Source organism: Leopardus geoffroyi, chromosome D1 (genome assembly GCF_018350155.1).
Source record: "Leopardus geoffroyi isolate Oge1 chromosome D1, O.geoffroyi_Oge1_pat1.0, whole genome shotgun sequence".
Lineage (NCBI taxonomy): Eukaryota > Metazoa > Chordata > Mammalia > Carnivora > Felidae > Leopardus > Leopardus geoffroyi.
In genome coordinates this window covers 115,156,444-115,183,856 of record NC_059329.1, presented here as the reverse complement: position 1 = coordinate 115,183,856, position 27,413 = coordinate 115,156,444, and the positions used below count along the sequence as shown (strand labels likewise).

The following is a 27,413-nucleotide window of genomic DNA, read 5'->3' as shown; positions in this document are numbered from 1 at the left end:
TCCTGGGGCTCCTCTAGAGATCTCGTCCCGGCTCCTGTGATCCTATTAACTGGCAATCGCTCTGGGCCAAGTGACCCAGCAGTGGGCTTCCCCGCACGTTGCCTTTTTCAATCTTTGCACCTCGAAGGAAAGGAAATGGAGGCTATGACAGATTAGATCTTGCCCAAGGACTCAGAGCCGGTAAGTGCCAAAGCCAAGAACTTCAAACTAGGTCTGACTCTCAGAGCCTGCCCTCCCTGTGTTCATTTGCCCACACTGCCGCACCCTCTTTCCTCCGATTCCCTAGCTATCACCGTCCCTTCCCCCAGGATGGGCAGTTCTGCCAGGCCCCCCCTTTCCTGGCTCCTGTCTCCCACTCAGTTTCTACATAGCTGCCGGAAGTCTTAAATAAATCACAGGAATACTATTCAGCTTTAAAAGGGAACAAAATTGGGATACGCGCACACACACATTACAACGTGCTTGAAACTTCAGAAGATTATTAAACGAAATGTCAGATCCAGAAGGGCAAACACCGTGTGCTTTCTCTAATACAAGGTCCCCAGAGTAGTCAAATTCATAGAGACAAAAAATTAAAATGGTGGGAGCCAGGAACTGGAAGAGAATAGGGAGTTACTGTCTAATCCAACTTGGGAAGATCAACAACAGTCTGGTGATGGATGACGGTGACAGTTGTGTAACGTGAATGGACCCAATACGACTGAATTCGGTGATTAAAATGGTAGGTCTCATGTATTATTTTATCTCTAAAAATAAAAATCACAACCGGCTACTTCCCTAGGTATTGCAGAAGTCCCCTCCTTGCAAGGAGTTTCCCCACTTTACCCCAACTGTGAGACCTTGAACAAGAAAACCTTTCTGCGCCAGACAGCGAGGCCGCCCACAGGAACCGTGTGGTTTGCATGAACACACCCGTGCTTGATGCACTACACCCGAAGGTTGGGCTCGCTGTGACAGCCCCCCACGGGCTGGGCTGGCTCCTGCTTCTGGACCCATCCCCAGCCACGGTGAGGCCTTTGCACCTGACCCTTCTGCCTGGCGCTCGCCCCAGTTCTCAGGGCCACCTCATCCCTTCGAGCTTATCTCAGTCTGGATCGACTCGTTTATTTACTCTGTGTGTTCGCGCGCTCTAAACTTAGGTTCCGGAGAAGCAGGGCCAGGCCTGCTCCCTCTCGCCACGCCAACCGGCGGCGGGGTCCCGGATACCGTGCAGTGAACAAGTGGCACGTGGACACAGAGGTGAGTTCGGAGTCCACACGACCCCGCAGGGGTGCAGCCACCAGGCCCAGACCGCTCGGCTCCGCAGTGTGAGCGCGGGCCGGACTCGCCCACCTCACTGGCCTGGCTGCGCGGGAATACCGCGGGTCCCCACAGTCCCCGCGGCCAGGAACCAACCGGCAGCCGGCCGGCCGCGTGCGTCGGCACAGAAAGCGCGCCTGCGCTTCCGGTAGCGGTGCACCATGGGACTTGGAGTCCTCCCACGGCGACGGCCACGTCCGCCGCACAGAGATGTGTGGCGGGAGTCGCGGCCGCGCTGCAAGCTCGCTCGCCCCGCCATCCCAAGAAGGTCGGGGGACACTCGTCCCCGCGTGGTACAGGAAGGCGGCCCTGGAGCTGCCCTTCGCCTTTGCTGCCGCGGGACTGTACGAAGCGAGGCCTCTCCGCCTCCGCCGCCTGGGCGCCGTGTGACGTCATTCGGAGGCGCCCTCGCGGCGCGGCACGCGGATCCCGGGGGCTTCTGGGTAGCGGATTACCCCCGCCCCCCGCGCCTGCGACTTCCTTTCCGTCCCTGACGCCGCCGAGGTCGCACGCGTGAGGCTAGTCCGCCGCCGAGTGAGTGGGCGGCGGGGCCAGGGCGCGGGCAGTGGGGGCCGTGGGGGTCCCGGGGAGGGGCGGGCAGGCGCCGGCCGGGTCTTGGAGGGGGCCGGGGCGGACGGCCTCCGAGTCACGCCGCCGCCGTCTCCTCCCGCCTCAGGATGCGCTACGTCGCCTCCTATCTGCTAGCCGCCCTCGGGGGCAATGCCTCCCCCAGTGCCAAGGACATCAAGAAGATTCTGGACAGCGTGGGCATCGAGGCGGACGACGACCGGCTCAACAAGGTAGCCGCCCCGCAGGCCCCGCAGCCCCCGGTTGGCCCGCCGCTGTGCATATGGAGGCCTGTGGCCTCGGCGGCGCGGGTTTCACCCTTGAGAAAGCGCGGCTTGGTGTGCTCGGGGCGGGCGTGGGGTTGCTGCGACCCCAAAGAAGGGACAGTGAGGCGGGGGGGGGGGGGGGGGGCGTGAGGCGGACTCCAGCCTGGTTCCGGGGACCCGAGATGGAAGTTACAGCGCAGTTTAAAACGTCCGAGTGACTTTGTGTTAGAGAAATGGAAAGGGCAGGACGCGTTTTAATGGCGTTGTCTTTCATCCGCCTCGCTAACGTTCGGGCGTGTGGCTAGGATAAGCCGAGATGCTGTGCGATGCTTGCTCGGGAAATGCCGGGAGTGGTCCGGTTCCCGCTAGCGGCAGGCTTAGATTAGAGAACGCACGTGCAGGCCGTAAGGGTTGGGCTGGACAGGGCAGAGCTCGAGGCTCGGGGGCGTTTTCTCTGTGCTCCTTGGTTCCAGGAGATGAAGTTAGGGTGTGGGGCGCAGTAGTGAGCCTCTGGTAACTGCTGGTTGTGGTTCTAGGTCATCAGTGAGCTGAACGGAAAAAACATCGAAGACGTCATTGCCCAGGGTGAGATTGTGTGCTGGGGGGGTTTCGTTCTCGTGGTCCATCCTAATCCCTGCCGGTCAGCCTGTGGCCTGCCAGGTTTCGCTTGTGGACCAGAGCACTCGAGAAGCCTCACCCAGAGAAGTGAGCAAGCTTCAGTGGGCTTGTGCCGGGGATGCTTCTAGACATTCTGCGTGGGAGGGCAGCAGAGGGTGCTGGTGCTGTCACCGGGCCGGCTGCCCACCCCACCTGCAGGGTTCGGAACTGGGTATTATTTCCATCTTTAAATATATTTTTTATTGTTTGCTTATTTTTTAAGAGAATGTGAGAGGGAGAGGGAGACAGAGGATCTGTGTGCTATCGGCACAGAGCCCGATGTGTCACGAACTGTAAAATCATGACCTGAGCTGAAGCCGGATTAACTGACTAAGCCACCCAGACAGCCGGGAATTGGGGTTTTATGAACAGAACATGTGTTCTCGGGGGGTTGGGAGCACCGACTGGGTGTGGGAGAGACCACAGGTCCCTGCCCCTCTTTGCCGGGCAGATGGTTTTCTGGTGGCATGAGGCTGCAGCTGATGGAATTGTTTGGAAGTGGTGCTGTTGGGACGGTGGTTCTGTCCCTGTGTGTGTACTTCATGGGGCACAGCCAGCTCGGCAAACAGCTGGGGATGAGGATCTGGACCCAGGTAGCTGACTTAGTCCTGTCCCGGATGTAAATGCATTTGTCCAGCTTCCTTTGGGGTGGGTGCGGTCACCCAGGGGTGTTTGGGGGGGGGGGGGCAGGGAGGGATTCCTAGACAGTTTCCAGACAGGACATCGTAGGGGGCTGGTGTGCGTGTATGTGGCAGAGGCAGAGCCGCCTGTGTGGGAGGACAGAGAAGCTTGTGACGCTGGCACTTGGTGATGTCTCCCTATATCGGGCAGACTGTCTTGTCCACCCCCAAGGGGCCTTCAGGCGAGCACCTGCTCTGATCTCCTCTCCCCTGACTTCCATAGGTATTGGCAAGCTGGCCAGTGTGCCTGCTGGTGGGGCGGTGGCCGTCTCTGCTGCCCCAGGATCTGCAGCTCCCGCTGCTGGTTCCACCCCAGCTGCAGGTAAGTGGAGGCTGGGGCAGGGTCTCTGCTGGGAATCTGGCATGTGCTGTGGGCCTTGCTCACTGTGCCCTTCCTCCCCACAGCAGAGGAGAAGAAAGACGAAAAGAAGGAAGAATCAGAGGAGTCGGATGATGACATGGGATTTGGCTTGTTTGATTAGAGTCCTGCTCTCCTGCAAATAAAACCCTTTTTACGTATTTTTTGAGCGACCTGTGAGTGTTTTGTAAGAGTGCGGCCTTGGCACAGGGCAGGTGTGGGGGAAGAGGGGGTCCCACAGTGGGTGGGCAGGCCTTCATTCCAGGAGAAACCCAGGCCCTTCCTGGTGACGTGAGGAACTGGGGATCTGGTGCAGAGATGGGTACCTGGGATGGGGGGGGGGGCACCTCCTGTGGATCTAGGGTGCGCCAATCCTTGAGTAGGCTCTGGAGGGGATGTAAGCCTTCTTGGGCACAGTCCTGACTCCTGAGGACTGCCGGGGCCTCCCCAGGAAGCGAAGCCTTCAGGGGACACACAGGAACACTTCAAAGGCAGCAGTGGATGGTCTGCAGTGCTCTCAGGAGGCTCTGGCTGGTGGAGGCCAGCAGTTGCCCCAAGACTGGTAGCATTTTTCAGTTACACACGAGAAAGAGGTGTGGTGGTGCGTGTGCAATCTGTAGGTTTCCCTGTGGAGTCTGGGCTCCAGTTCATGTTCAAGCTCCACTTTTAATCTCAGCACCTCGGGGCAGTCACGTTCCTGCTCTGAGGCTTGGTTACCACAGCTATCTGACGGTCTGGCCAGATGAGGAAGGGGCTCGTAGGCAGTGATGTTGGGCCAGGTGCCCACTGAGTCCAGGGGCAGGCCTGCCCGTGCCCATCCAGCCACCATCCTGGCCCTGCAGTGGTTTATAGTCTCCTGGGCCTTAGGTCCTCTGCCCACCAATGCCAGACCACTCAGTAGACACTCTGATTCTCCCTCTGATGGCTCTGGGTCAGCACCGGGCTGTACTGTATGTGCATCTCGTGCCAGGCTACAGCTCTGACGTCCTCGTGGGTGGTTCTGCAGGGAACAGGTAAGGAAGGGGCATAAAAGGAACGTCTGGGGTGGAGGGCCTCTCTCAGGGAGGGAGGATGAGGCCTGTGGGACAGGAGCGTGTATGGGACGGATGTAAGAAAGAAGGCCTGAGGCCCTCCTGGTTACCCAGAGGAGTGGGGACTAGCGTGGGACTCGGGTTTGGGGGAGGAGGTGGAATCCGCTCCTGTGGTCGGTGGGACACGGGCCACGAGGCATCACCGCACGTGTTCCAGCAGCATGTGCCGCAAGGGGCAAGGAGGGTGGGGTTGTGGGTGCCCCAGGTTCCCTGGAGGAGGGGGCCTGAAGTCCGTGGGCAGACCTTAGACCGGGAAGAGAAGGGTCCTGTGTGGGACTGGAAGCATGACACCCGCCTGGCAGAATGCTTACACAGCAGGTCAGTACTTACGCTCGGGTCCCGTACCTCTGCTTGAGTCAAACCACCTTTTAGGGGCGCCTGGGTGGCTCAGATGGTTGAGGGTCCTCTTGATTTCAGCTCCGATCATGATCTCAGTTCCTGGGATCCAGCCCCACATCTTGGGATTCTTCCCCTGCCTTCTTCCCCACGTGCTCACATGTGCCCTCTCTCAAAATATTTTTTTTATATGATTACACAGCAAACACCAGGGTTTTCATCCACACTGGGAGGGAGGGGGGCCACCTCCCACCCCCAGCCAGGGTTCCTGGAAGTGCTGCTATGTTCCTGGCTCCAGAGCAGAGAGTCCCAGGGGCCTGGAGAGAGGGATGTGTATCCAAAACAGTGCAACTCTGATGTGGAAACGGGGGCAGAGGTCTCCCGGCGCTGGGGCAGGGCCACCCTTTGAGGCCCCACAGTCCCTCAGCAGCAGGAAGGGCCTGGACCCTGGCTTGTCCTTGGAGCAGGTCCCTGGCTCAGCCTGCACCTCTTGGTGGTCACCCTGGTGAACCCCTGGGCTTTCCAGGCCAGCTTTGGGGTGTGCTTCATCCCCACTGTACCATACCTCCTGCCCCCTGCCGCTTCCAGCAGCTTCCCCTAGGTCTCAGTCAGAAGGGGCCTTGATCATCCTGATGGGGCCATAGTCTCTGCACTGTACATCCATCCAAGGCACTTGGGGGTTAGGGTCCCCATGTGCAAGAGAAGGTCAATTGGTCTAAGTCAAATTCAGTTAAATATCTCCTGTTTTCCTCTCTCCCAATACCCGGGTCTGGGCTCCCCTCCCCACCCCTTTGTGCATGCTGGCCTCTGCGCATGCTGTCCCGCAGCCTAGGCAGTCCTGTGCCCTCCACCCCCCGTCCCCCATCAGTCCTCATTTTGAGCTTATGTAAACAATGTCTCCCCCCACCCCTCAAATAGGGCTGGGTCTGGACTGACCCTGCTCCACTGCTCTATCAACACACACCGTTGGTGCCAAGTATGGGTGGCTGAGAGAGCACAGAGGCTGAGGGATGGACAGCATGACCCAGATGGTCCCGTCCTGGGGAAGCCCTGCTCTGGCTTCTCAGCCTGGGCCTGAAGGGGGTGGGGGGTGCAGTCCTGAGCCGCAGCCCAGACCTCCATAGCCCTGGCACCGGCTTCTGCCTAGGGTGTGGGTGTTCCTGAGGAGGCAGAGGCATCCCACCACCCCAGCACAGACCAGCCCCTTGTCTGGAAGGTGGGGTGAGGTGCAGGGCTGGCTCCTGGATCCAAGCCAGACTATGCCTGCCCTACACTCCAGGAGAAAAATGCGGAAGGGTGTGAGGGTGACATCACAGGAGTGCTCCACCTGCTGGGGCAATTAGCGGGGGGGGGGGGGGGGGGGGGAGGGGGAAGGGGAGGGCCTGACTCTTACTCAAGTAGAACCCTGGTTAGCGCCCAGCTATGGAGGGGCCGCCCCCGCGAGCGGCTAGGGCCTGGGCGTCAGGTTGGGGTCTATAGCGCTAGTGTTAGCTCTGGGAGTTGTGTGTGATTCGCCTCCAGCCCTAGATACTTATGAGTCCGTCTGTGGATGAGTCCTGGGGTCCTCGCCCTGGGGCGAGCTCCTCAGCGTCCCGAGTGGGTGTTGTAGGTGGGCCTCTCAGGAGCGGGGCGGTGACTGCCCCTCGCAAGTCTCCGGATTTGTACGAGGCTCTCGGGCCCCCAGACTCCGCGCGCCCCAGGCCTGCGCTCCCCCTCCCTACACCCCTGGGCCACTGTGTGTTCCCTCCAGCTTCCCCGCGAGGCCGGGCACTGGGTCTCGGGCCCGGGGGCGGGGCCCCAAGGCCCCCGGAGGGCGCGGCCGTTCCCCGCGCGCTCCGATTGGGCGGCGCGTGCTGGCCCCGCCCCCGCCATCCCCCACTAAAAACACCGCCTCCGCCACCGCCAGGCACAGCGTCTCCGCCTCCGCAGGCGGGGACCCGAGCTAGAGCGACCGCGGGCCCGGCCCGGCCCGGCCCCGGAACGAGCGGGAGCGCGCGGCGCGCAGCGAGCCCCGGAGCCCGGAGGGCCGCAGCGATGTTCCCCAAGGAGGCGACGTGGAACATCTCGTTCGCGGGCTGCGGCTTCCTGGGCGTCTACCACATCGGCGTGGCCTCCTGCCTCCGCGAGCACGCGCCCTTCCTGGTGGCCAACGCCACGCACATCTACGGCGCCTCGGCCGGGGCGCTCACCGCCACGGCGCTGGTCACCGGCGCCTGCCTGGGTGAGGGGGCGGGGCGGGGATCCGGCGCGGGGTCCTGCCTGGGCGAGGGGGCGGGACAGGGGTCCTGCCAGGTGAGCGGGCGGGACAGGGGGCCTGCCTCGGTGAGGGGACGGGGCCGGGATCCGGCAGGGGTCCTGCCGGGGTGAGCGGAGGCCGGGCGGATGTTCTTCCAGAGGGTAGAGCGCCCCCCGCCCCGCCCCGGCCCGTCCGCTCCGGGAAGCTGGCAGGGGCGCGGATCGGGTGGGGAGGGGTCTTTGGCCCGCGCCCGGGACCCGGGTGGGAGGTCCGAGCTCGGGCGCCGGCCCGGGGGCGGGGCCTGGTTTGTTTTGCATCGAGGTGCCCAGGGATTGGGGTGGGGCCACGCGCGCCTCTGGGGCCGAGGCTCTGGCCTTTCAGGGCGCAAAGGCTGGAGGACGGACAGGTGCGGCAAAAGGTATTTCACTGGAAAGAGAAAGTAACTCGTGGGCGGGACCGTGAGAGTCGGGGGAGGGGCCTCACTACCCCGGTAGCCCGGCAGTGGCCCAGGTCACTGTGTCCTGGGGCTACGCTGTTCCAGGCTGCCGTGTCCCTGGGGCCCTGAAGGGGGTGGCCTCTGAAGAGTATTTGGGTACCGTAGCCTGGTGCCTCCCAGGGCATCTGGAGGAGGAACTTGGCCGGTAGGGCCTGGGCAAGGCAAACTCTTCCCCACCCTCTCCCTCGTTGCCCACCGCCCACTGTGGGCCTGGGTTCCCAGGTGTGGTCAACCCACTCCCCTGGGGTGAGGGGTGCTTCCGGGCCCTCCAGCCCCTCCAGCGGTAGTGCAGAGGTGGGTGTGCACCGGGATGGCCTTCTCTACTCACAGGCACTTCAGGCAGGCGCGTCAAGTGCTGTTTACAGCACACTGAGTACTTCAGGAGTCCTGGGAAAGGTGCCCAGCCCCCAGCTACTAGGGCAGCCAGGGTGACAGAAGGGTCAACAGGTCCTTGAATGCCCTGCCCAGCAGGAGCCTGTCCGGGGTTCTCCACTGCCCCCTTCCGGTGACCTTTGCCCTGAGGGGCTGGGGTAGAAGGAGCACAGCTCCGCATCCTTGGGACCTGGGGGCCCTGCCCCTCCCTCTCTGGAAGCCTTCCAGCCGGTGTCTGTCATACCTGCGTGCTGGCCTCAGGCCACACCTGACTTACTGCTGTGGAGGTGGCTCCCAGGACACCCCCTCTTACCCCCGAGGAGCCTCTTTTTCAGGAGCGGTCTTGGGCAGCTACGGTCTCCACAGCATGGCGGGCTCTGTCCAAGAAGAGTGTTGGGGGTGCTTTCTCAGGGGCGGTGGGACCCCACTCTTTCCAATCCCATGCGCACAGGCCTGTGCTGGACTCCCTGGGTCTGGCCAAGTGTGTGAAGGCTAAGGCCGGTCAGGGTTGAACCTCTGCTTCCCCCCCCCCCCCTGCCCCTTCACAGGCTGGGGGCCACGCCAGGTCAGGCCCAGTGACTCATGGATCAGGGCAAGCAGTTGGGAAATACTGGGCAGAGGGAAGGCCTTGGCCCCAGCTGTCTGCCCTCCAGGGGTGGTAGCCTACCTCTGTCTCTCTGGGGGCAGGAAGCGAGAGTCCCCGTCATGGGCCAGGCCTCGTGATGGATACTGGGAGTTCTCCAGGGTAGATGGCGGTGCCGTGACTGTGCGTGCTGTGGCTCTGGGCGTGGAACCGTGGGGTGGTGGCAAGCCCTGACTGTTGGCCCTGCTCACCCAGGCGAGGCAGGTGCCAACATCATCGAGGTGTCTAAGGAGGCCCGGAAGCGGTTCCTGGGTCCACTGCACCCCTCCTTCAACCTGGTAAAGACTATCCGTGGCTGCCTGCTGAAGACCCTGCCTGCTGACAGCCATGAGCGCGCCAGCGGGCGTCTGGGCATCTCCCTGACCCGCGTCTCTGATGGCGAGAACGTCATTATATCCCACTTCGGCTCCAAGGACGAGCTCATCCAGGTGGGCCCTGGTGGGCCGCATCCCGCATCGGGCACCGTAGGAGCTCAGGGTCCCCGCTCACCACGCCCTCTCTGTCCCTGCCCCGCAGGCCAACGTCTGCAGTACCTTCATCCCTGTGTACTGCGGCCTCATCCCTCCGGCCCTCCAGGGCGTAGTGAGTATCCCCGGGGCACCTTTCCCGGGCGACCACAGTTGTTCCCTGGGCAGGCAGTGGGACGAGGCAGTGGGGAGGAGGAAGGGCAGCGGTGCCTCCCCCCAACCCCCCCCCAGCCTGTTGCCTCACTTCCACGTTACTCAAGAGCCAGGCGGGCCCCCTGGAGATGCATACTTCCTGTGGCTGTCTCTGCCCCTCCCCCAAGGTCTGGCCATCTGCTCGGCAGCCCGTGGCCAGTGCCCAGTGGGTGAAAGGCTCGAAGGAAATAGCCACGGGGTGGGGCCCGAGGTGGCCCAGTGGGTTAGCCAGCTCAGTCCTCAGGCCTCTCCCTGTGTGGCCGTGCGTCCCCAGCGCTATGTTGATGGCGGCATCTCAGACAACCTGCCACTCTACGAGCTCAAGAACACCATCACCGTGTCCCCCTTTTCGGGAGAGAGTGACATCTGCCCACAGGACAGCTCCACCAACATCCACGAGCTCCGGTTCACCAACACCAGCATCCAGTTCAACTTGTGCAATCTCTACCGCCTGTCCAAGGCCCTGTTCCCGCCCGAGCCCACGGTGAGCCCTTGGCCAGGGGGCCCGCTGAGCCTGTCCCGGCTCAGTGCCAGGGGAGCGAGCTGCCGGAAGGCCTCTCCTGAGGGACCAGGCAGAGGTGGGCGCTGCACAGACTCTCCATCGAGGCCCCCCCATCCAGCAGCCCGGATCCCTGTCACCTTGGCGGAAGGAAGGGGCTGTGGGGGCTCCAGAGGGCGGAGCAGGGCACCCCGGCTCTCTCCTGGTGCCTCCCCGCTCCTATTCATCGTCCCCCTGCCTTAGGTGCTGCGGGAGATGTGCAAGCAGGGTTACAGGGACGGGCTGCGTTTTCTGAGGCGCAACGGTGCGTGGGTGCCCCCTGGAGCAGGCGTGGGTGGGGAGGGCGGGCGCGGCGGCTCCTCGCCTTTGCCCCTGCTCCTGTGCTGATCACCTGTCTGGGGGGTCCCCACCCAGGCCTCCTGAACAGGCCCAACCCCCTGCTGGCGCTGCCTCCGGCCCGCCCCCGTGCCCCCGAGGATGAGGATGTGGAGGAGGCCCAGGGGGCCACAGAGAGGGCCCTGGCGGAGGGCCCCTTGCAGCCACCCTTGGAGGACCACATCCTGGAACGTCTGCCTGCGAGGCTCAATGAGGGTGTGTGCAGCTGGCGTGGGGGATGGGGGTCCCTGGCTGGTGGGGAGCAGAGGAGCGGGGAGGGCCTGGCTTCCCCGGCTGCTGGTCAGCGTCCCTCCTGCGCCCACCCCCAGCCCTGCTGGAGGCCTGCATAGAGCCCAAGGACCTGCTGACCGCCTTCTCCAACATGCTGCCTGTGCGTCTGGCCACGGCCATGATGGTGCCCTACACTCTGCCGCTGGAGAGCGCTGTGTCCTTCACCATCCGGTGAGGGGAGTAGGGGGCTTGGGCGGGGACCGTGGGGGACCAGACTTCGTCATCCGTGAGTGGTGGACACCGTGGGGAGAAGGCCGCTGGCGGGGGGATGCGGCAGAGATGCCGGGTCGGGGGTCCCAGAAGCTGGGGCGCAGGCCGGGGAGGGGTGGGCGTGGGGGAGGGGGAGGAGCCACGGGCCCTGAGGCCACGCCTCCCGTCCCCGCCCAGCTTGCTGGAGTGGCTGCCTGACGTCCCTGAGGACATCCGGTGGATGAAGGAGCAGACGGGCAGCATCTGCCAGTACCTGGTGATGCGTGCCAAGAGGAAGCTGGGAAGCCACCTGCCCTCCAGGTGAGCCCCCCTCACCGTTGTGTCTCCCCCAGGCCTGAAGCCCCAGGGGCCGCCTCTAAAGCCCTCCCGCCCTCCATCCCTCCCCACCTGCAGGCTGTCGAAGCAGGTGGAGCTGCGCCGCGCCCAGTCACTGCCGTCTGTGCAGCTGTCCTGTGCCACCTACAGCGAGGCCCTGCCCGGCTGGATGCGCACCAGCCTCTCGCTCGGGGACGCGCTGGCCAAGTGGGAGGAGTGCCAGCGCCAGCTGCTCCTGGGCCTTTTCTGCACTAACGTGGCCTTCCCACCCGATGCCCTGCGCATGCGCGCCCCCGCCAGTCCTGCCCCTGCGCCCCCACAGCTGCCACCCGGCTCGCCCCCTTGCTGAGTGTTCCCCCCACCCCACCCTGCTCCGCCCTTCCCCAGCCCCCTGGGGTCCCGGTGCTGAGGGCTGGGTCCCCCAGCTTCCCTGCCCCGTGAGGTGGGGGCCCTGGGGCGGGCTGAGGTCCCCCCTCCTGGGCCTCTCTCCATGACCACCGCAGGAGTCAGGACAAGGGGCCCCTCACGGCTGCTAGGAGGGGACTTGCCGTCGACCCCTCCACCGACCACTCTCTTGCTGCGCTGAAGAAAGAGGGGTAGCGAGTACCCCTCCCCTCACCTGTGCCTTTATCCCCCCCCCCCTCAGGCCCTGCCCCAGGGCTGGGGAGGAGGGCTGGGCTGCACCACCCCCCACCCCACCCCACCCCCCACCCCCCCCCCACCCCCCCCCCCCCCCCCGGCCCAGCCCAGCGTCCCCCAGTCCGTGCAGTATTACTCCCTAGAGCTTTGCACCTGCGCCTCCCTCATTCGGCAAGTTTTGCCAGAGAAGAACGTTTGTGAAGAATTATTTATTTTCGCCAAAGCAGATATAATAAATGCCACAGCTCGGCCCCGCCTCTCTCACTGCGTGTGACTCCCGGGCCACAGGGGCCCTACTGTCCTCCAGCCTGGCATTCCGGGCCTGAGGCCTTCCCCTAAAGGCCCTGGTGGGCCCGGGTTCTAGCCCACTTCTCCGCCTGGGACTGCTGTGTTTGCCTCACTTTGCCCGGAGGTGTGCTGCCCGACCCTTGGGCACAGCTTTCCAAGGGCCAGCGGAAATGCCGGGACCAAGATCGTCACTAAATAAAAACCGACAAATGCTTACCAAAGGTGGTGTCCGCATCTCCACTCCATGGTGACACAGGTGGTGTGGGGCTGACCTCAGGCTGGGAGGGCGAGGTTCCCAAGCTGAGGCCTGGGGACCTGGGAGCCACGGGGCCTGCCCCACTGTGGGCCTGTGGCACAAGGCTCTTCGCAGGGCGCTGGGCCTCCCCTTATCAAGGCAAACCTCACCGGCCAGTGCACACACATTCTCCATCGCGTGTCCCCCTCCCACCACACCCCTATGACCCCTGCAGATATGTAGGTCGGGTCTGGAACGTCAGGCAGGGTGAGGTCTGACCCAGAGGAGGCTGGACCTTGTTCTGTGGGACATGGTTTCCTGAAGGCGTCCTCTGCCCTGGCCAGTCTGAGGGGGTGCAGCCAGCCCTTCCTGGTGACCAAAAAGGGCCCATGGGGGAGGGGCACTGGAGCACAGCCGGGTGGTTGGCTGGCTGGCCGGAGCTCTTGGGCGCTGGCAGGCCCCCGGCCAACAATAACGGTAGGGACTGCACGACTGGGAGAGCCGGCCGGGCAGGTCCCCGGTGCCGGGAGCCACCCCCCACTCGCTCTCCAGTTCCCGTCCCGTCCCATAGGCCCAACCTGTTCTAGTTCAGCAGGATCCCAGGCCCCTGCAGGAGCAGAGGCCTCCAGACCCCCGACCACCTCCCAGGTGGGTTCAGGGGCTGGGCTGGGGTGGGGGGGAGGGGGGGGAACCTTCGGCAAGAGAATGGGGTCTCCTCCCGGCAGGAAGGTCACGTGCGAGTCCTGCCCAGCTCCGTCTCCCAGCTCGCCCGCAAGGGGAACCCGAGTCAAGGCTGTGCCCCAAAAGGACAGCTTGGGGGCAGGCCGCCGTGGGCGGGGGTGGGGGCTCCTTTGTGCCCCCACCCCACTTGTACACGCCTTACGCCGAGGCAGCGGATGCACGCACCATTTTGTAATATATTCCCTGCTAATTGTTGAACCACGGGAAAGACCACAACTGGGAAGGCATAGGCAGAGTGCCCGCCCCCACTCCTGGCCATGACCGTTGAAAATACCTTGCTCTGTCTCCTGCCCGGCTTGGTCCTGCACACACTTTTTGGCGCTTTAAATCGGGATCCTCGGGACAGCCCCACCCTCCTCGCCTCGGCCCTGCTCAGGAGGGGTCCCCAAGCCACCGGGGTCATCTCCGCCCCGACGTGAACTCAGCTCTGCCGGGACAGACGCGGGGGGCGGCGGGGGGCCGCACGCGGGGGCCGAGCAAGGAGGAGGCGGCCGGGGCCGCGCGGAGAGGCGGAGACACGGCGACAGTGGCGGCGGCGGCTCCGCCCGGGGCCGCCCACGCCGGGGTCTCCGTTTCCCGCGGGGCAGCAGCAGCCGCTCCGCGCCCGCGCCCCCCGCGCGCCGCCGCCTTCCCGGAGGAGCCGCGGGGCCTCGCGCCAGGTGCGGCGGCGCAGCTCGCAGGTAGGCGCCTCGCGGGCCCCGCCGCCGCGCCCCGCCCTGCGGTCGCCGAGGGACGCGCCGACCCTCCGGTGCCCTGGGGGGCCGAGCGGCGGTGGGCGCGGCCGGCGGCTGGCGGGACCCGGCCGGCCAGTGGGCCCCGCTCCCCCGGCCCGGCGCCGCGCAGCTTCCGGCTGGGATGGACCTCTGGCCCCGGGGAGCCCGCGGGCCGCCGGTGGGGGTGGCGCTCCCGCAGGGGTGAGGCGACGGCGTGCGGGGGGAGACGACTCCGGTCGGTCCCCCGGCCGCCTCCTCCCGCCCTTCCTCACACCTGCCCTCTTTGGACACTGCGCCCTCCTGCCGCTCCTGGAGTATGAGCGCGGAGGGAAAATTAGGGTCCCGGACGGAGGGGAGAGGACCCCAGAATCCCCCAGGCTGGGGGTTAGCTTTGGGAAATCCGGGGCCTGGGCGCCCGGGGGGACCACAGGTGGGTCTGATTAGGGGGCGGAGCGCCATGCGGGGGGGTGGGGGGCGAGGAGGTTGCGCCACCCGGAGGGGGCAAGTCTGGCGGAGCAGAAGGGCCTCGTGCCAGGGGGAGGGCCATCAAGCCTAGAATCTGGCGCGTTCCCGACAAGGCCAGTGGAAGTCACCGGTGCTCCAAGCTGAGACCCTGCACCCCTTGGGGCCCGGGGCCCGGAGGGAGGGGCCGCGGCAGAAGGGCAGGAGCAGACGCCGCCTGCCGGCCGCCCGGAGGCCGAGGGCGCTGAGGCCCAGACTCGGGGGCTAGGACCCGGCCGGGACTGTCTGAACGCTCCAGCTGGCCCGGCCCGGTCAGCCAGGTCTCCAGCTGCCCACCTTCAGGGCCTGCTCAGCTCCTCCCCTCGCTGGCCAGTCCGTCACCCAAGCTCTCTCCCCTCAGCGGCCCCGGAGCCCCTACCTCCTTATTTTGCATCACAAGTTTCTCCTGTAGCTGCCTCCCCACCCTCACCACTCCCCCGCCACCCCACTGCGGGTTGCCCCTCCCCCAGGTCCTCTCCCGAACCGGCTCCCCCCGCCCCACGCAGCCTCCACAGGCCGTGAGCCTGCCCCACCCCACCCACGACACCCCTGTCTGCAGCACGGTTCTGCCCCCAGCTACCTTCCTCTCTGGACCTCTGTGGAGCCTTCTCCCGCCTTCCCGCCTGCTGGAAGGAGGCCCCGCTGCTCACTCCGGGACCCCAGCACCCCAGCTTAGCCCTCACCCACAGCCTCTCTGCCTTCCCTTCTCCCTCCTCATTTCTGCTTAGGCCCTGACTCTTCCTTGGCTTTTGCAGCACTTGATGGCCGAGACCCCCACTCCCATGGCCAGGCCCGGGAAGCCCGGGGCCGGGGAGGACCAGCAGGAGGAGGGAGAGGAAGAAGGGGGCTCCGGGAGGCCACGGGCAGAGACGCTGGAGCAGGCCCAGGAGCTGTTTCTGCTGTGTGACAAAGACGCCAAGGGCTTCCTCACACGGCATGACCTGCAGGTGAATCCCCAGTCCCAAGAGGCTGCCCAGCCGGGGGCGACCTTGGCTACTCAGCCCTGCCACCCTTGCCTGGCTAGGGCCTGCAGAACGACGTGCCCCTCACACCGGAGCAGCTAGAGGCTGTGTTCGAGAGCCTGGATCAGGCCGGCACCGGCTTCCTCACCGCTTGGGAGTTCTGCCTCGGCCTGGGTGAGCGGAGCCCCCCTCCCCCGCCCCACCCCGCTGCCCAGAGACCCTCTGGTGGCACATGTGGCTCTGGAGCCCACAGCAGACACAGATGGCAGCCTGTGACTCTCCGTCGTGTCCCTGCGGAACACACACTGGTGTCAGTGCACACAGGCCCCTGAGGAAGCCCCCCCCCACCACCAGGCGATGTATGGAGCTGCCCCTCCTGCTACCCGACCCCCTCCCATCCGTGCCAAACCCAGGTGGGGCCGGGTGCCAGGCTTGCCCCGTTCTGGCCCGGCTGTCACCTCCCATTCCTAAGCCACGAGTCTGACCAGGATAAGGAAAGAAAAACAGGAAACTGGGCTCAGAATAAGGACAGGATGTATGTGTGTGTGTGTGTGTGTGTGTGTGTGTGTGTGTGTGTGTGTGGTGGGGGGTGGTGAGTGGCGGCTGAGCCAGGGTGCTAACCTACAGCTTTGGTAATCTTACCTTCCCATGCCCACAGGGAAGTTTGTGGGGGTGGAGTCAGCCCAGAGCACACCGCCCTCCCAGGCTCCAGAGGAAACCTTCGAGTCGGGCTGGTCAGATGTGCAGGGCACTGGGGGCTCCCTGGAAGAGGAGGAGGAGGAGGAGAGATTCCGGGAAGCGCTGGAGCAGCTGGGGGTGGCCCCAGTCCTGGGCGAGTGAGTTGGCGCTGACTCGGCCCCCAGTTCCCTCCTCTGCTGCCTCCCCCTCTGCATGCTGCCTGTCCACACTGCCCGCGTGTCTGTTCCAGGCCGGGGTCCCTAGGCCGGGACGGGCCCAGTCGTTCTCCGTCTGCTGTGACACCTGGGAGGGGCTGAGCGTGATTTCCCGCAAAATTTGCATTTCAGGAGGCGAACGCGGCTGGTCTATCCAGGGCTGCAGGTGTCTCCAGACGGCTTACCCTTAGGGATGGGGTCAGGGAGCCCCCGCTTCAGCCTCAGCCCCTGTCCTCCCCCTGCAGGCAGCGAGCGGTGCGGACATTCTGGACCCGATTGCAGCGCGAGCGACCCGAGCTGCTGGGCTCCTTCGAGGACGTTCTGGTGCGCGCGTCGGCCTGCCTGGAGGAGGCAGCTAGAGAGCGGGACGGCCTGGAGCAGGCGCTGCGGCGGTGAGGAGTGGGGCCTGGGCGGCTGGGCTCGGGAGGCGGTAGAGGCGAGACTGGGGTCTGTGGTGCCGGCGGGCTCAAACAGCAGTCCCCTCCCCCCCCCCACCCCTCCGTCCTCGAAGGCGGGAAAGCGAGCACCAGAGGGAGGTGCGGTGTCTGTACGAGGAGACGGAGCAGCAGCTTCGCGAGCAGCGCCAGCGTCTCCGGAGTCAGGTGGGCCCAAAGCCCCGCCCCCGCCCCGGCCCAATCCCAGACGCGCTAGTCTCATGGCCCCGCCCCCTCAAGATTGGCTCCACCCGGCCCCTCCCCCGGCGCGTGCCCCTCCCCCGCCCGCCTGGGCTCAGGAGCTCCCCGCACGTCCCAGGACCTCCCCCGGGAGGAGCGCACAGGCCTCCTGGAGCTGGAGCTGCAGGACCGCGAGCAGGAGCTGGAGCGGGCAGGCCTGCGGCAGCGGGAGGTGAGTGGCCCCCCACCCGCCCCAGCAGGGTTGGGGTGCTGACAGACCCAGCGCGGGGCCCTATCCCCGCCGTCACCCGTGCACTCTCTGGTACACTTGAGGTCCCGGTGCCTCAGTGTCCCCGACCCCGGAATTACTGGGAGTCAGGGGCAAGCGCAGCACCCCGAAGAAGAGGTGGAGGGGTCCTCCCCAGCTTGCACTGCCCCCCCCCCCCCCCCCCGCCCACATCCCGCAGCTGGAACAGCAGCTGCAGGCCCGGGCCAGCGAGCAGCTGGAGGTGCAGGCGCAGAACGCCCAGCTGTGGCTAGCCAACGAGGCGCTACGGACGCAGCTGGAGGGGACGCAGGAGCAGCTCCACAGGCTGGAGGGCGACTTGCGGAGCCGCCAGGAGCAAGCCCTACGGTGCCTGGGAAGCCGGGGGGTGGGGGTGGGGGGGTGGGGGAGGCGGACCATCAGGGGCGGGCCCGGGGAGGGGCTGCGGCCGGCGGGCGGGAATAGCTTTGGGGGCTCGGGTCCGGGCCACTCCCATCCCCATCCCCCGTCCCGGCCCAGCCCTCAGGGTCTGCGTGGGTCAGGGTCGTGGGGCGCGCCGAGGAGCCTCCCGGCACCCAGGTCACCACCTCTCTCTTGCAGAGATGTGGTCGCTGTGTCAAGGAACATGCAAAAGGAGAAGCTCAGCCTCCTGCGGCAACTGGGACTCCTCAGGTGCGGTCAGGCGCAGGCCGGAGGGGAGGGGCCCACACAGTTTGGGGTATCCTAGCTCTCAAATGTTCCCGACCACGGCCTCATCCTATTGGGAGGCAGTCCGTCCTCATGTCTGTCCCCCATCCCTCGGGGGCATCCTCAGCCAGGCACCCCGTCTGAGGGACAGCAGAGCCCGCATTCCCTCCTTGCCCCCGGAATGCTGCCTCTCAGAGCCCTTGGGCTCCCCTTCCCCAGGGAGCTGAATGCGAGGCTACGGGATGAGAGGGATGCCTGTGAGGCCAAGCGGTTAGCCAGCGGTCGAAGGAAAGCTCTGGCCATGGCTCGCATGCCGGGCCCCACCTGCTGCTGTTGCTGCTGCTGCAGCTGGGCTCGCCCCCCAAGATGCGGCTCTGGCCACCTTCCCAGTGCCCGCTGACCATCCCCCAGAGACTCACTGGGCATTCCTCGGAGAGGCCACCCCTCGAAGGCGAGGCGTCATGGCCCATCCAGCATTCGGGCTCTGCTCAGGGCACTGCAGGCCTGCCTGCATGCAGACATGAAGGAACTACCCAGGGAGTGGTGGGTCGGTGGGAGTCTCACGTGCCCCCCTGCTGGGCCTCATCCTGTCCCATCCCATCAAATCCATCTCTGACCAGCAGAAAAACTCCCTCCTCCTAATAAAGTCCATTGACTACACTGTGACCTTCTCAGCCTATGTGTATGTGCGTCACAGCATTTCCCTGGTACGCACACGAGGTATCCATGGTACTCTCAAGGCAACTGGACAGTACACGTGTGGCACATGTCCTGAGGTGCTGGGGTTGTGGATGTTCCTGCCTGTCTCTGGTCATGCTTTCAAGCCCTCACTGTCCAGTCAAGCTGAAGCCCCGTGGGGCCCTCTGTGGGAACCAGGGGACCGAGGCCCATTGTCTGGGCCCGCTCCCGGCCCCAGTTGACAATCCCCTCCCCATACCCGTCCTCACACAGCCCCAGGTGGACCAGCTCAGCCCACTGGAGTTGAGCCAGTCCTGAGTGGGACCTCCTGGGGCAGTCCTGCGGCCGCTTCCCATGCCCGTCCCTCCTCCACCCCCCCCCACCCCATCACCCCACCCCGCCCTGCCGCCTCCCTGGAAGTGGGGAGCTGCTGGCCAGACCGTGAACCATGGGCAAGGAGCTGGGGACCACTATCCATGGAGAGCTTCCAAATGACTGCAAAATCTGACCCACCCTGCCTGGGTCTGGGAATGAACCTGGTGGGTTGGGAGTCCCCTCCCCTTCCTTACTCCCACTGCGGGTTTCCCAACCCAGCAGGTCAGAAGGCTCGGCCCTGTCTACCCCACCCCTTTCGACCCCTCCCAGGACCAATGCCTTCCAGACTGGACTGTCCCTGGCAGGGACCCCAGGCCTCCACTCCAGGCTGTCCTCCATACTGCACCTAGAGCAACCGCACTCCTGTGTCTGACCGCACCCCCAGACCCTACCCCACCAAGCCAGCATCTGTTCCGCCGGCCCTGCAAGCCTCCGGGTGTCCCTGCGTTGTGGGGAGAACGGGCCTGGGGCTGGAGGAGGGCCTGCTGGCCTGGCCGCCGCCTCCACCGCCCCCAGCCCAGCTCCTCGGCCTCCAGAGGGCGTGAGCCCGGGCTGGGCTGCGGACACCCCCGGGTGCAGCACACCCGCCTCCGCAGTCGCGGGCGGACCCCAGCGCCCGCACCGGCGGGCGTCCCCGCCGCCCGCCCTGGCGGAGCACTGCCGAGACCTGCCCTGTGTCTGCCGCCGGGGGCGGGGCCTGCAGGCCGGGGGCGGGGCGCGTCTCACTCCCGGGCCCGCGACCCGCCGCGCAGTCTCCGCGCTCCGAGCCGCCGCCCCCACCCCCCCCCCGCGCCCGGACTCCGACGCGTGGCCGGTGAGTGCGCCGCCTGGCTGGGCGGGCCGGGAGGGGCCGAGTGTCCCGGGACCCTGCGCGGCCCGGCCCCGGAGGCCCGGCTGCGGGCGCCGGGAGGCCTGGTCCCGCCGGCCGGCAGCAGTCCCCTCCCGGCCCTTTCCGGAGCGGGACGGAGTGGGGGCCCGGGGCCGGGCGCCTCCTGGGCCTTCGCACAGGCCTGGCGGCCCCCTACGACCCCACCCGAACATCCTAGTCATTGTCTCTGGACACCGGTGCCCGTCCCTCCCCCGGGGTGCGGGTGGGCGCGCCGCGGGCTCGCCCGGGCGGGGACTCCTCCTCGGGCCTGGCTGGCGCCGAGTGCGGGGCTGCCCTGCTTGGGGCGTGGGCCGCGGGCCGCGGCGGGCCCGGCTGAGTTGCAGGGGCCAGGGCGGGGCGGCTCGGTCCCGGGCCGCGGGAACTATTTCTGGCCGGCGCCTTCCCAGGGGGCTCACATCCGCCAGGCACTCCCGGAAAGAGGGGCCCCTCCTCCGCCCGCCGCCCGCGCGTGGGGGCCGGACCTGTGTCGGGAGAATCAGCCTCCTCAGAAGGCTGGGACCTCACCACGGGCCCAGGGGCAGCCTGCGGGCACGTGAGGCTCCCGTAAGCCCAGCTCCAACCCAGGGGTCTGCGTCTGGTTTTGTTTTGTTTTTCCCTTCCGAGGCCGAAGGGACCGCTGCTTGGTGGGCTAAGGGACGGTGGCGGGTCTGGCAGGAAGGCCCCGGGGCGGGGTGCTTGGAGAAGGCGGGTGGTCCCTCCCCGGATCACACTATGCAGAAATGTTTTCCGCCCTGCCCCGCCCAAGCACAGACCGAAATATCGGGCCTGGCCTCTCCCCTCCCTTGCCTGCTCTGGAAACCCAGCTGGTCAGAGCCACTGCCAGGGGCGGCTGCAAGGACGGGTGACAGGCCCTTGCTGATCCAGCGTGGGCCAGACCGGTGCCCTGTCCCTGCCCTCCCAGTGGAGCCTCCTAGGGAACTTCCGTCCACCTGTCTCAGAGAGGATCCGTCCTCACTAGCCAACCAGGTGAGCGCGGGGTGGGGCAGGTGAAAGTTCGGGTCCGAGTGGTGCTGTGTAGTCTGGAAACGTAGCCTGGGGCACTCAGCTGCCATCTGTGCCCCAGGGCCCTCTCCCCCCACCCCAGTGCGGACACCCCACAGGAGAGCAGGGAAGGGGTCCCTGGGGTGCCACTTGGGAGCTCCTGTAGCTTCACATCTTGCTGGGGCTGGTGGGACCGCCCCCTTTCCAGCAGAGAGGACCAGCAGAGGAAGTACCCCCAGGTCTGGGGGATGGGTTTCTGCGGGCTCCGCATGCCCAGAACCGCCTGTTCTCACGCTGGTGGGGAGGAAGGCAGGCCTGGCTTTTAACAGACACTTGAGGGGCTTCCCTGAGGCCATGGGGCTGGTAAGGGGCAGGTCCGTCCATCTGTGAGTGGCCTCCTCCTTCCCCCAGCAGCCGGTAGGTGCCTGCCAGCCTGCCGGCCTGTGATGTGGAGCCCCGGGAATGCTGTGTGTGTGTGGGGAGGCGGGTGGGGCCTGCATGAGCTCACCCTGAGGTACCTGCTGGGGCTTCTGACCCTGGCTGCCAGCAGGGGTGAGTCAGCTGGTGACGGTTGGAATCCTTCATGGCCCCCTGGTGCCCTGGGCTCTGGTCAGGGGAGCCAGGCCCTTCGGCCTTCAGCTTGGCTGTGGGCACTAGACATCCGCCCTGGCTGCGGTGGGGGGTGGGGGGTGGGAAGGGGGCTCCCGAACTGCCCCTCCAGGAAGCGTCCAGGATCTCACGGATGCGTTGCCAGGACCTTCACTCGGGGCCAGTGGTGGGCTTGGCTTCAGCCAGGGGCTGGCCTGGGTGCCTGTGTCCCCTCCTACTGACCTCCCCTGGCCTCTCGGCCCCAGGATGGGGGAGTTCAACGAGAAGACCACGTGTGGCACCGTCTGCCTCAAGTACCTGCTGTTTGTCTTCAACTGCTGCTTCTGGGTGAGGAGTGGGCACCCCCTCCCGCTGGCCTCCGCCGCTCCCATTCCTGGTCCTTAAGGGGAGCCCTGGCCTGGGGGCGGGCGTGCCGACCAGTGTGCGCTGCCCACAGCTGGCTGGTCTGGCCGTCATGGCGGTGGGCATCTGGACGCTGGCCCTCAAGAGTGACTACATCAGCTTGCTGGCCTCGGGCACCTACCTGGCCACAGCCTACATCCTGGTGGTGGCTGGCGTAGTTGTCATGGTGACCGGCGTTCTGGGCTGCTGCGCTACCTTCAAGGAACGGCGGAACCTGCTGCGCCTGGTTAGCAGGGCACCGGGCTGCTGGGGGGGGGGGGGGGGGGGACGGGCTCTGGGGCCCCGGTGAGAAAGGGAGTGGTGGGGGTCGAGTGTGACGCCGCAGGACAGCCTCTGCGGTGCTCACCTGTGCCAGGGGTGGGGGGCATCCCTGCATCCCAGCTCGGCCAGCCTAGGGGAACTGTCAGGGAGTGCCAGCACCCACCCACTGCCATGAGCCCTCTGTGGCCACTTGGGATCTGAGGTTGGGGGCTCTGCTCTGTCGTGCCTGGGCGCCAGGAGTCCTCACGGGACAGGGGTGTCTGCGCCCAACCCCAGCTAACCGTCCTCGCCCCCCCCGCCCCCCAGTACTTCATCCTTCTCCTCCTCATCTTTCTGCTGGAGGTCATCGCTGGCATCCTGGCCTACATCTACTACCAGCAGGTGAGGGGCCTAGACAGGCCACGCGGGGACGCACACACGCGGGGACACAGACACACACGCGGAAACGTGCCCGTGCAAGGGCAAAGATGGGCACGTGAGACAGGCACACACGCTCCCCCTCCCCCATGTTCCAGAGGCCCCCGGGGGGTAGGGGCTCACAGTGCGGATGGACAACTTGCTGTAGTGCCCAACAGGCCCACTTGGGGGCTCATGCAGGGAGGAAGGTGTCCATGGGACCTGGAGCTCCCTCCCTGTCCTCAACCCTGTCCACGGCCACCTGGGACACTTGTCCAGCCCAGCCCAGCCCCTCCCCAGCCAGCATCTGGCCCTAGCTCTGCTTGGAGACCCTCGCCCCCCCCACCCCCCGGTCTGTCCCTGCCTCCACGTGCCCCAGCTTGGAGGGTCTTGGATTGTTCTGCTGAAGCTGTCCCCTCACCCCCAGCTGAACACAGAGCTCAAGGAACACCTGAAGGACACCATGACCAAGCGGTACCACCAGCCAGGACACGAGGGTGTGACCAGTGCGGTGGACAAGCTGCAGCAGGAGGTATGTGGGCACCACGGGGGTGGGTGTGCACACCCCTGCGGGCCCCCCGGGGCCCCTGAGGGAGTCCCTGCCCCAGGGGCTCAGCCCGGGCCGCGTTGTCGCTGCAGTTCCGCTGCTGTGGCAGCAACAACTCCCATGACTGGAGGGACAGCGAGTGGATCCGCTCCGGCCAGGCGGGTGGCCGCGTGGTTCCCGACAGCTGCTGCAAGACTGTGGTGACCGGCTGCGGGCAGCGGGACCACGCCTCCAACATCTACAAGGTGGAGGTAGGTGCCTGGGCTCCCTGGTGAAGGGCTGAGGAGCCGCGGCAGCCCCGGGTGCTGGGGGCCCACCCGAGGGGCCGGACTCGCCCACCTCTGGCACCTTACCCCTCCCCCGCCAGGGTGGCTGCATCACCAAGCTGGAGACCTTCATCCAGGAGCACCTGAGGATCATCGGGGCGGTGGGCGTTGGCATCGCCTGTGTGCAGGTTCGGGGGGGCGGGCAGGCCCCCACGGGTGCAGGGGACACGGGCGGCCGGTGGCCGTGCCCTGCTCACTCCGGCTCTGTGCCGCAGCTCTTCGGCATGATCTTCACGTGCTGCCTATACAAGAGCCTGAAGCTGGAACACTACTGACCCTGCCGGGCGCCCCGCGAGTGCCGCAGCTTTGCCGCCTGACTACTGAGCTGACACTACTGATGGCCCCAGGGCCAGAGTCCCAGGACGCTGCTCCGTACCCTCTCCCCCGCTCTGCCAGGGAGGTGGCGTTCTCACGTGTGCACCCCCATGCCGCCACCGTGACCTCTGGGGACCCCCTCCCTCAGAGGGAGCTTCAAGTGCCTTTCTCTCCAGACCAGAGGACTGAGGCGGGGCCCTCCGGCTGCGGGGAGGGAGGAATACTCTGCCTGGTGTGGGGACACTGGCTTCTGACAGTCAGGTCCCTCTCTGCTTCTCCTGTGGGGCTGGGGCCCTGGGAGGGGGGGCCACCCCCCATGCCTGTGCTCCGCCAGAGGGGCTGGTTTGGGGTGAACTGGGCAGAAAGGGGCTGGCCCCCCCAGGGTGCTCCTAGACCCCTGGACACACCTCTGCATGGTGGTCAGGGCATTGCCGGGTGGGGACAGCCGCAGGCAAAGAGTCCCAGATGCACCTGCCGCTGGGTTGCCTATCGCCACCCCTCCCACCCTCCAGCCCCGCTCAGGAAAGCCAAGCGAGCCCGGTCCTGTCCTGCAGGTCCTGTATCTGCCCTCCCAGTCAGGCCTCTGCTGCCCGAGCCCCTGCTTGGATTCCCCACCACTCCCCCCACTGAAAGGCCACAAGCTCACTTGTTCACGATCACCTCCCCTTGGCAGAAGCAGGGGGTTGTGGGTTCACTCACTGCTGTATCACAAATGCCTAGAACTGCTGCTGCCATGTGACAGGCACTCAATAAAAGTTTGTGGACTGAGTGGGCTTACTCCGTGAGCGACAGACCTGGTTCTGGTCCTCAGGGCCTTCTCCCCAACAAGGGGGACAGAACCCAGTCCCACAAGGGGCCAGGAGGGCGCATCCTGGTGGTCCCAGGCAGCCCCGCGGGAGCCAAGGACTGATGGGACTCCAGGGCCGAGAGGCCAATGGCAGACAGCTGAGCACAGGCTGCCTGCAGAGCCTTGCCGGTTCTGGGACGGAAGAACGGTGGTGTGGCCAGAGCCTCATAGAGGCGACAGAGGCCTCGAACGCTGGTTTCTAAACCCCCTTCTGGCTCACGTAGGGATTAGGAAAGGGGGTGTGGGCTCAGGAATGAGGAAGGAGGCCTGAGCTTTGGCAGGACGTGAACTGGCAACAGAAGCCAAGGCTTAGGCCGTCTCCTCTGGGCAGACCCTACCTTCCTGCCACAGGTGTGTTTACTGGTTCTCAGAGGACCCCATGTCAGACATCTGGGCAGTGGGGCTGGCCCTGAAGAAGGTGCCAGAGAAAGTTGCCTCTGTTTCTCTTAACCACAGGCTCCTGCCTTCCGCCTGCCGGAGGGTACCAGGGTTTGCCGACTCCCGTCCAGGGTGATGGCTGCGGGCTCTAAGCCTCAGCCTGAGCTGGAACAGGACGGAAGTCCCCGGAAGACAGCTGTTCGGTGGGGCCACAGGATTAAATGCTAGTGCCCAGGGCCCTGGGAGCTTGACCGGCTCTGACACCCAGCAGAGCCTCCTAGGCCCACCCTCAAGCTGCTGTGAGGGTCTCAAGGGTGGCAGTGGAGGCTGGGCCCTCCCCCTACAGGAACATGGCCAAGGGAAGGAGCCTGCTGGGCTTGGCTGGTGCCTAGAAGCTTCTGGCAGCAAGACCCTCTGGATGGGCAACTGAGACACAGCAGCCACTCTATTCAGGGCCCAGGAAATCTGGTTGTTGAGATCCTGGGAGGGGTTTTGGGGAATTTCTGTGCTAGGTCTAAGGAGCACCCAGAACATGGGGGTGGGGATGCCAGTGTCCCCTGGCCCCCTAACCCAAGTGCTATTGGCCGTCTGTGACTTTGTTGGGCTATGAGAGCCCACACTCCAGGAACCCCCCACCCCCAGGCTGAATGGCTGTCATTTGAATGGCTCTTCCTCCCCCTGGGCAGTGAGGGCCATGTCCATCCCTAAGCAGCTTCAGGCATGAGACAAGGGAGTCCCACAAAACCAGGCCAACCGTTAGGACCTTCTTGTTGTTCTGCAAAGACCTTTACTGGACGGTTCCTTCCACACTGGAAGACACACACCCGCAGGCAATGCACGGGCATGCTCCAGGCTATCCACACCTCACAGGGAGGAACTCTGGGCAAGACTCTGCCGGCGCCTGGTGAGCACAGCGGGCGGGTGGGCTCCAGCGCCCTCACTTCTCCAGAGGTGCATAATTGAGCAGCTTCTCGATCAGGTCCACGTGGGCCAGCAGCATGCGACGGCAGCAGTAGCGCTTCAGGCCAAGTGCATCCAGAGCGTCCCTGTGGGCAAGGACAGCAGGCCGTGCTCCGTTCATCCAGGCACTTCCGGGCAGATGGAGGGCCCTGCCCAGGCTCGGGCAAGCCACACTCGGCTGCCGTGGGATGGTTCCAGCTCGGCTCCACAAGTCAGAGAGCCAGGAGCACCGCCCCCCCCCCCCCCCCCCCCCCCCCCCCCCCCCCCCCCCCCCCGTCTCATTTCTCAAGCCAGTTAGAGTTGTCAATTTTGCCAGGGACTGAGCCCCAGTCACCCTGAACACTGCTCCGGAGGTGGCAGGTTGGGACAGAGCAGGCCAGGTTGGGAGGTCCCTGACGGTGGTATGCTTGCAAGGGGGTCCTGTGCAGGCTACCGGCCACTCACTCACACTCTGGACATTGGAACAGACTCATTAGTACCCGGCATGAGCACTCAGCCCATCCTGGGCCTCCGCATTCATCCAAAACATTCGAACCCCAGGCCCCAGGGGGTTTGAATGTGGTCAGGACAGGGGACTGTCCACAGTCTGTCCACAGACTTGTCCACAGCCAAGAGTCAGACTGTAGTGGCAACAGGGATTCAGACAATATTGTGGTGGTAACTGCAGTGTTAAGGAGCAAAGCCAGAAAAGAGCCCCCGCCACCCAGCACAGCGTGATACACATGGCTATGTGGCCAGGAAGCTTGTTCTATATCCCCAAGGGGCAAATGGTTTTGCCAAGACACGGGGGTGGGTCTAATGGCAGAGAGAGGAGAGAGAGCAGGAGGACAGGGAGGAAGCTGACGACTTAGGTGCCATGGCTTGCCAGGGGATACCTAGAAGTCCCCAAGATACCGGCGGCTTGATACCCAACTCCCCTCCTCTCCCCGAACTGCAAGGAGGGGGTGGGGGTGGGGGCGGTGGCAAGGCTCCAGTGAGAACACATCAGTGGAGCAGGGTTGGGAGAGAGCCTAGGGAATGAAAGCGCCCGAAGAGTCACCTATGTTGATACAAATGCCCGCTCCCACCCCGCCAGGACCCGGGACCCCGTCCCGCCGTTCCCTCGCCCCCGCGCCTAGCAGCAGCCCACCCGCAGACCGGGACCCCTGACCTCGTCCTCCGCCTCTGTCCGCACAGATCGGGACCCCTCGACCCCAGAGCCCCACCCCCCGCCCTTCAGTCCCGCAGGCCGGGACCCCTCGACCCCCGTTCCCCACGCCCCCACCCGGCCCGGCGCCTCACCCCTCGGTGTACTCGGCCTGCAGCAGCCCCAGGTAGGCCTCCCACTTGTTGCCGACGATCTTTCCGCAGGTGAAGCAGCGCACGGGTATGATCATGGCGGCGGCAGCTCAGCGCTCGCTCGGTCTGATCTCGCCGCGCTTCCGCCGCGGAGCCCGCCCCGCTTAGGGCGCGTCCATCGCCGGGGGGGAGCCCAGCCCCGCCCCCAGCCGCCCCCCAGCCCGCCCCTCCGGCGCCGGTGCCGTCGGCGTCCGCTTCCCCCCGTGCCGAGTTCCATTCGCGT

General features: G+C 65.7%; 5 protein-coding genes and 1 non-coding gene across 12 annotated transcripts; 5 read left to right on the top strand and 1 right to left on the bottom strand.

Annotated features, from left to right (window-relative positions):
- The first annotated feature begins 24 nt into the window (after positions 1-24).
- RPLP2 (ribosomal protein lateral stalk subunit P2) lies at positions 25-3,988 on the top strand. Of its 3 annotated transcripts, none has more exons than XM_045486411.1 (6): positions 25-180; positions 1,140-1,833; positions 1,976-2,099; positions 2,669-2,717; positions 3,693-3,791; positions 3,875-3,988. In XM_045486411.1, exons 3-6 carry the CDS (start codon positions 1,977-1,979, stop codon positions 3,949-3,951), a joined length of 348 nt encoding a protein of 115 aa, XP_045342367.1. In that variant the 5' UTR covers positions 25-180; positions 1,140-1,833; position 1,976; the 3' UTR covers positions 3,952-3,988. The 3 variants fall into 3 exon arrangements, with proteins under 3 accessions (XP_045342367.1, XP_045342368.1, XP_045342370.1); XM_045486412.1 differs by having other exon boundaries at positions 782-1,833; XM_045486414.1 differs by lacking the exon at positions 25-180 and having other exon boundaries at positions 1,698-1,833; positions 3,878-3,988.
- Positions 2,751-2,884, top strand: LOC123602824. Its single transcript, XR_006714592.1, has one exon. It is a non-coding gene; the product is annotated as a small nucleolar RNA SNORA52 (small nucleolar RNA).
- A 3,157-nt stretch (positions 3,989-7,145) lies between the features above and the next one.
- Positions 7,146-12,498, top strand: PNPLA2 (patatin like phospholipase domain containing 2). Of its 2 annotated transcripts, XM_045486382.1 has the most exons (9): positions 7,146-7,475; positions 9,197-9,429; positions 9,518-9,583; positions 9,935-10,144; positions 10,403-10,463; positions 10,574-10,750; positions 10,864-10,996; positions 11,213-11,335; positions 11,429-12,498. In XM_045486382.1, the coding sequence occupies exons 1-9, from the start codon at positions 7,289-7,291 to the stop codon at positions 11,697-11,699; spliced, it is 1,461 nt and encodes a 486-aa protein (XP_045342338.1). In that variant the 5' UTR covers positions 7,146-7,288; the 3' UTR covers positions 11,700-12,498. The 2 variants fall into 2 exon arrangements, with proteins under 2 accessions (XP_045342338.1, XP_045342337.1); XM_045486381.1 differs by having other exon boundaries at positions 7,154-7,475; positions 9,518-10,144.
- A 486-nt stretch (positions 12,499-12,984) lies between these two features.
- On the top strand, positions 12,985-19,411 carry CRACR2B (calcium release activated channel regulator 2B). Of its 4 annotated transcripts, none has more exons than XM_045486390.1 (10): positions 12,985-13,160; positions 15,223-15,414; positions 15,492-15,603; positions 16,088-16,265; positions 16,568-16,714; positions 16,834-16,924; positions 17,076-17,168; positions 17,404-17,570; positions 17,802-17,873; positions 18,108-18,545. In XM_045486390.1, exons 2-10 carry the CDS (start codon positions 15,229-15,231, stop codon positions 18,286-18,288), a joined length of 1,227 nt encoding a protein of 408 aa, XP_045342346.1. In that variant the 5' UTR covers positions 12,985-13,160; positions 15,223-15,228; the 3' UTR covers positions 18,289-18,545. The 4 variants fall into 4 exon arrangements, with proteins under 4 accessions (XP_045342346.1, XP_045342347.1, XP_045342343.1 ...); XM_045486391.1 differs by lacking the exon at positions 12,985-13,160 and adding an exon at positions 13,777-13,933; XM_045486387.1 differs by lacking the exon at positions 12,985-13,160 and adding an exon at positions 14,085-14,396.
- Positions 19,412-19,704: 293 nt separating this feature from the next.
- Positions 19,705-24,436, top strand: CD151 (CD151 molecule (Raph blood group)). Its single transcript, XM_045486392.1, has 9 exons — positions 19,705-19,755; positions 20,732-20,796; positions 21,666-21,747; positions 21,857-22,048; positions 22,390-22,464; positions 22,907-23,011; positions 23,119-23,277; positions 23,394-23,480; positions 23,568-24,436. Exons 3-9 carry the CDS (start codon positions 21,667-21,669, stop codon positions 23,625-23,627), a joined length of 759 nt encoding a protein of 252 aa, XP_045342348.1. The 5' UTR covers positions 19,705-19,755; positions 20,732-20,796; position 21,666; the 3' UTR covers positions 23,628-24,436.
- A 1,223-nt stretch (positions 24,437-25,659) lies between these two features.
- On the bottom strand, positions 25,660-27,321 carry POLR2L (RNA polymerase II, I and III subunit L). Its single transcript, XM_045486399.1, has 2 exons — positions 27,134-27,321; positions 25,660-25,938 (listed from the first exon to the last, which is right to left on the bottom strand). Exons 1-2 carry the CDS (start codon positions 27,226-27,228, stop codon positions 25,830-25,832), a joined length of 204 nt encoding a protein of 67 aa, XP_045342355.1. The 5' UTR covers positions 27,229-27,321; the 3' UTR covers positions 25,660-25,829.
- Positions 27,322-27,413: the final 92 nt, after the last annotated feature.

Bases quoted from the DNA above. Each gene is read 5' to 3' on its own strand.
- RPLP2 (XM_045486411.1), top strand. From the start codon at position 1,977: ATGCGCTACGTCGCCTCCTATCTGCTAGCCGCCCTCGGGGGCAATGCC. The intron at 2,100-2,668 runs GTAGCCGCCCCG...TTGTGGTTCTAG, and splicing joins ACGACGACCGGCTCAACAAG to GTCATCAGTGAGCTGAACGG. The intron at 3,792-3,874 runs GTAAGTGGAGGC...TCCTCCCCACAG, and splicing joins TGGTTCCACCCCAGCTGCAG to CAGAGGAGAAGAAAGACGAA.
- PNPLA2 (XM_045486381.1), top strand. From the start codon at position 7,289: ATGTTCCCCAAGGAGGCGACGTGGAACATCTCGTTCGCGGGCTGCGGC. The intron at 7,476-9,196 runs GTGAGGGGGCGG...CTGCTCACCCAG, and splicing joins GGTCACCGGCGCCTGCCTGG to GCGAGGCAGGTGCCAACATC. The intron at 11,336-11,428 runs GTGAGCCCCCCT...CCCCACCTGCAG, and splicing joins GGAAGCCACCTGCCCTCCAG to GCTGTCGAAGCAGGTGGAGC.
- CRACR2B (XM_045486387.1), top strand. From the start codon at position 14,283: ATGAGCGCGGAGGGAAAATTAGGGTCCCGGACGGAGGGGAGAGGACCC. The intron at 14,397-15,222 runs GTGGGTCTGATT...TGGCTTTTGCAG, and splicing joins GGCGCCCGGGGGGACCACAG to CACTTGATGGCCGAGACCCC. The intron at 17,571-17,801 runs GTGCCTGGGAAG...TCTCTCTTGCAG, and splicing joins CGCCAGGAGCAAGCCCTACG to AGATGTGGTCGCTGTGTCAA.
- CD151 (XM_045486392.1), top strand. From the start codon at position 21,667: ATGGGGGAGTTCAACGAGAAGACCACGTGTGGCACCGTCTGCCTCAAG. The intron at 23,012-23,118 runs GTATGTGGGCAC...TTGTCGCTGCAG, and splicing joins TGGACAAGCTGCAGCAGGAG to TTCCGCTGCTGTGGCAGCAA. The intron at 23,481-23,567 runs GTTCGGGGGGGC...TCTGTGCCGCAG, and splicing joins TTGGCATCGCCTGTGTGCAG to CTCTTCGGCATGATCTTCAC.
- POLR2L (XM_045486399.1), bottom strand. From the start codon at position 27,228: ATGATCATACCCGTGCGCTGCTTCACCTGCGGAAAGATCGTCGGCAAC. The intron at 25,939-27,133 runs GTGAGGCGCCGG...CCTTGCCCACAG, and splicing joins CAGGCCGAGTACACCGAGGG to GGACGCTCTGGATGCACTTG.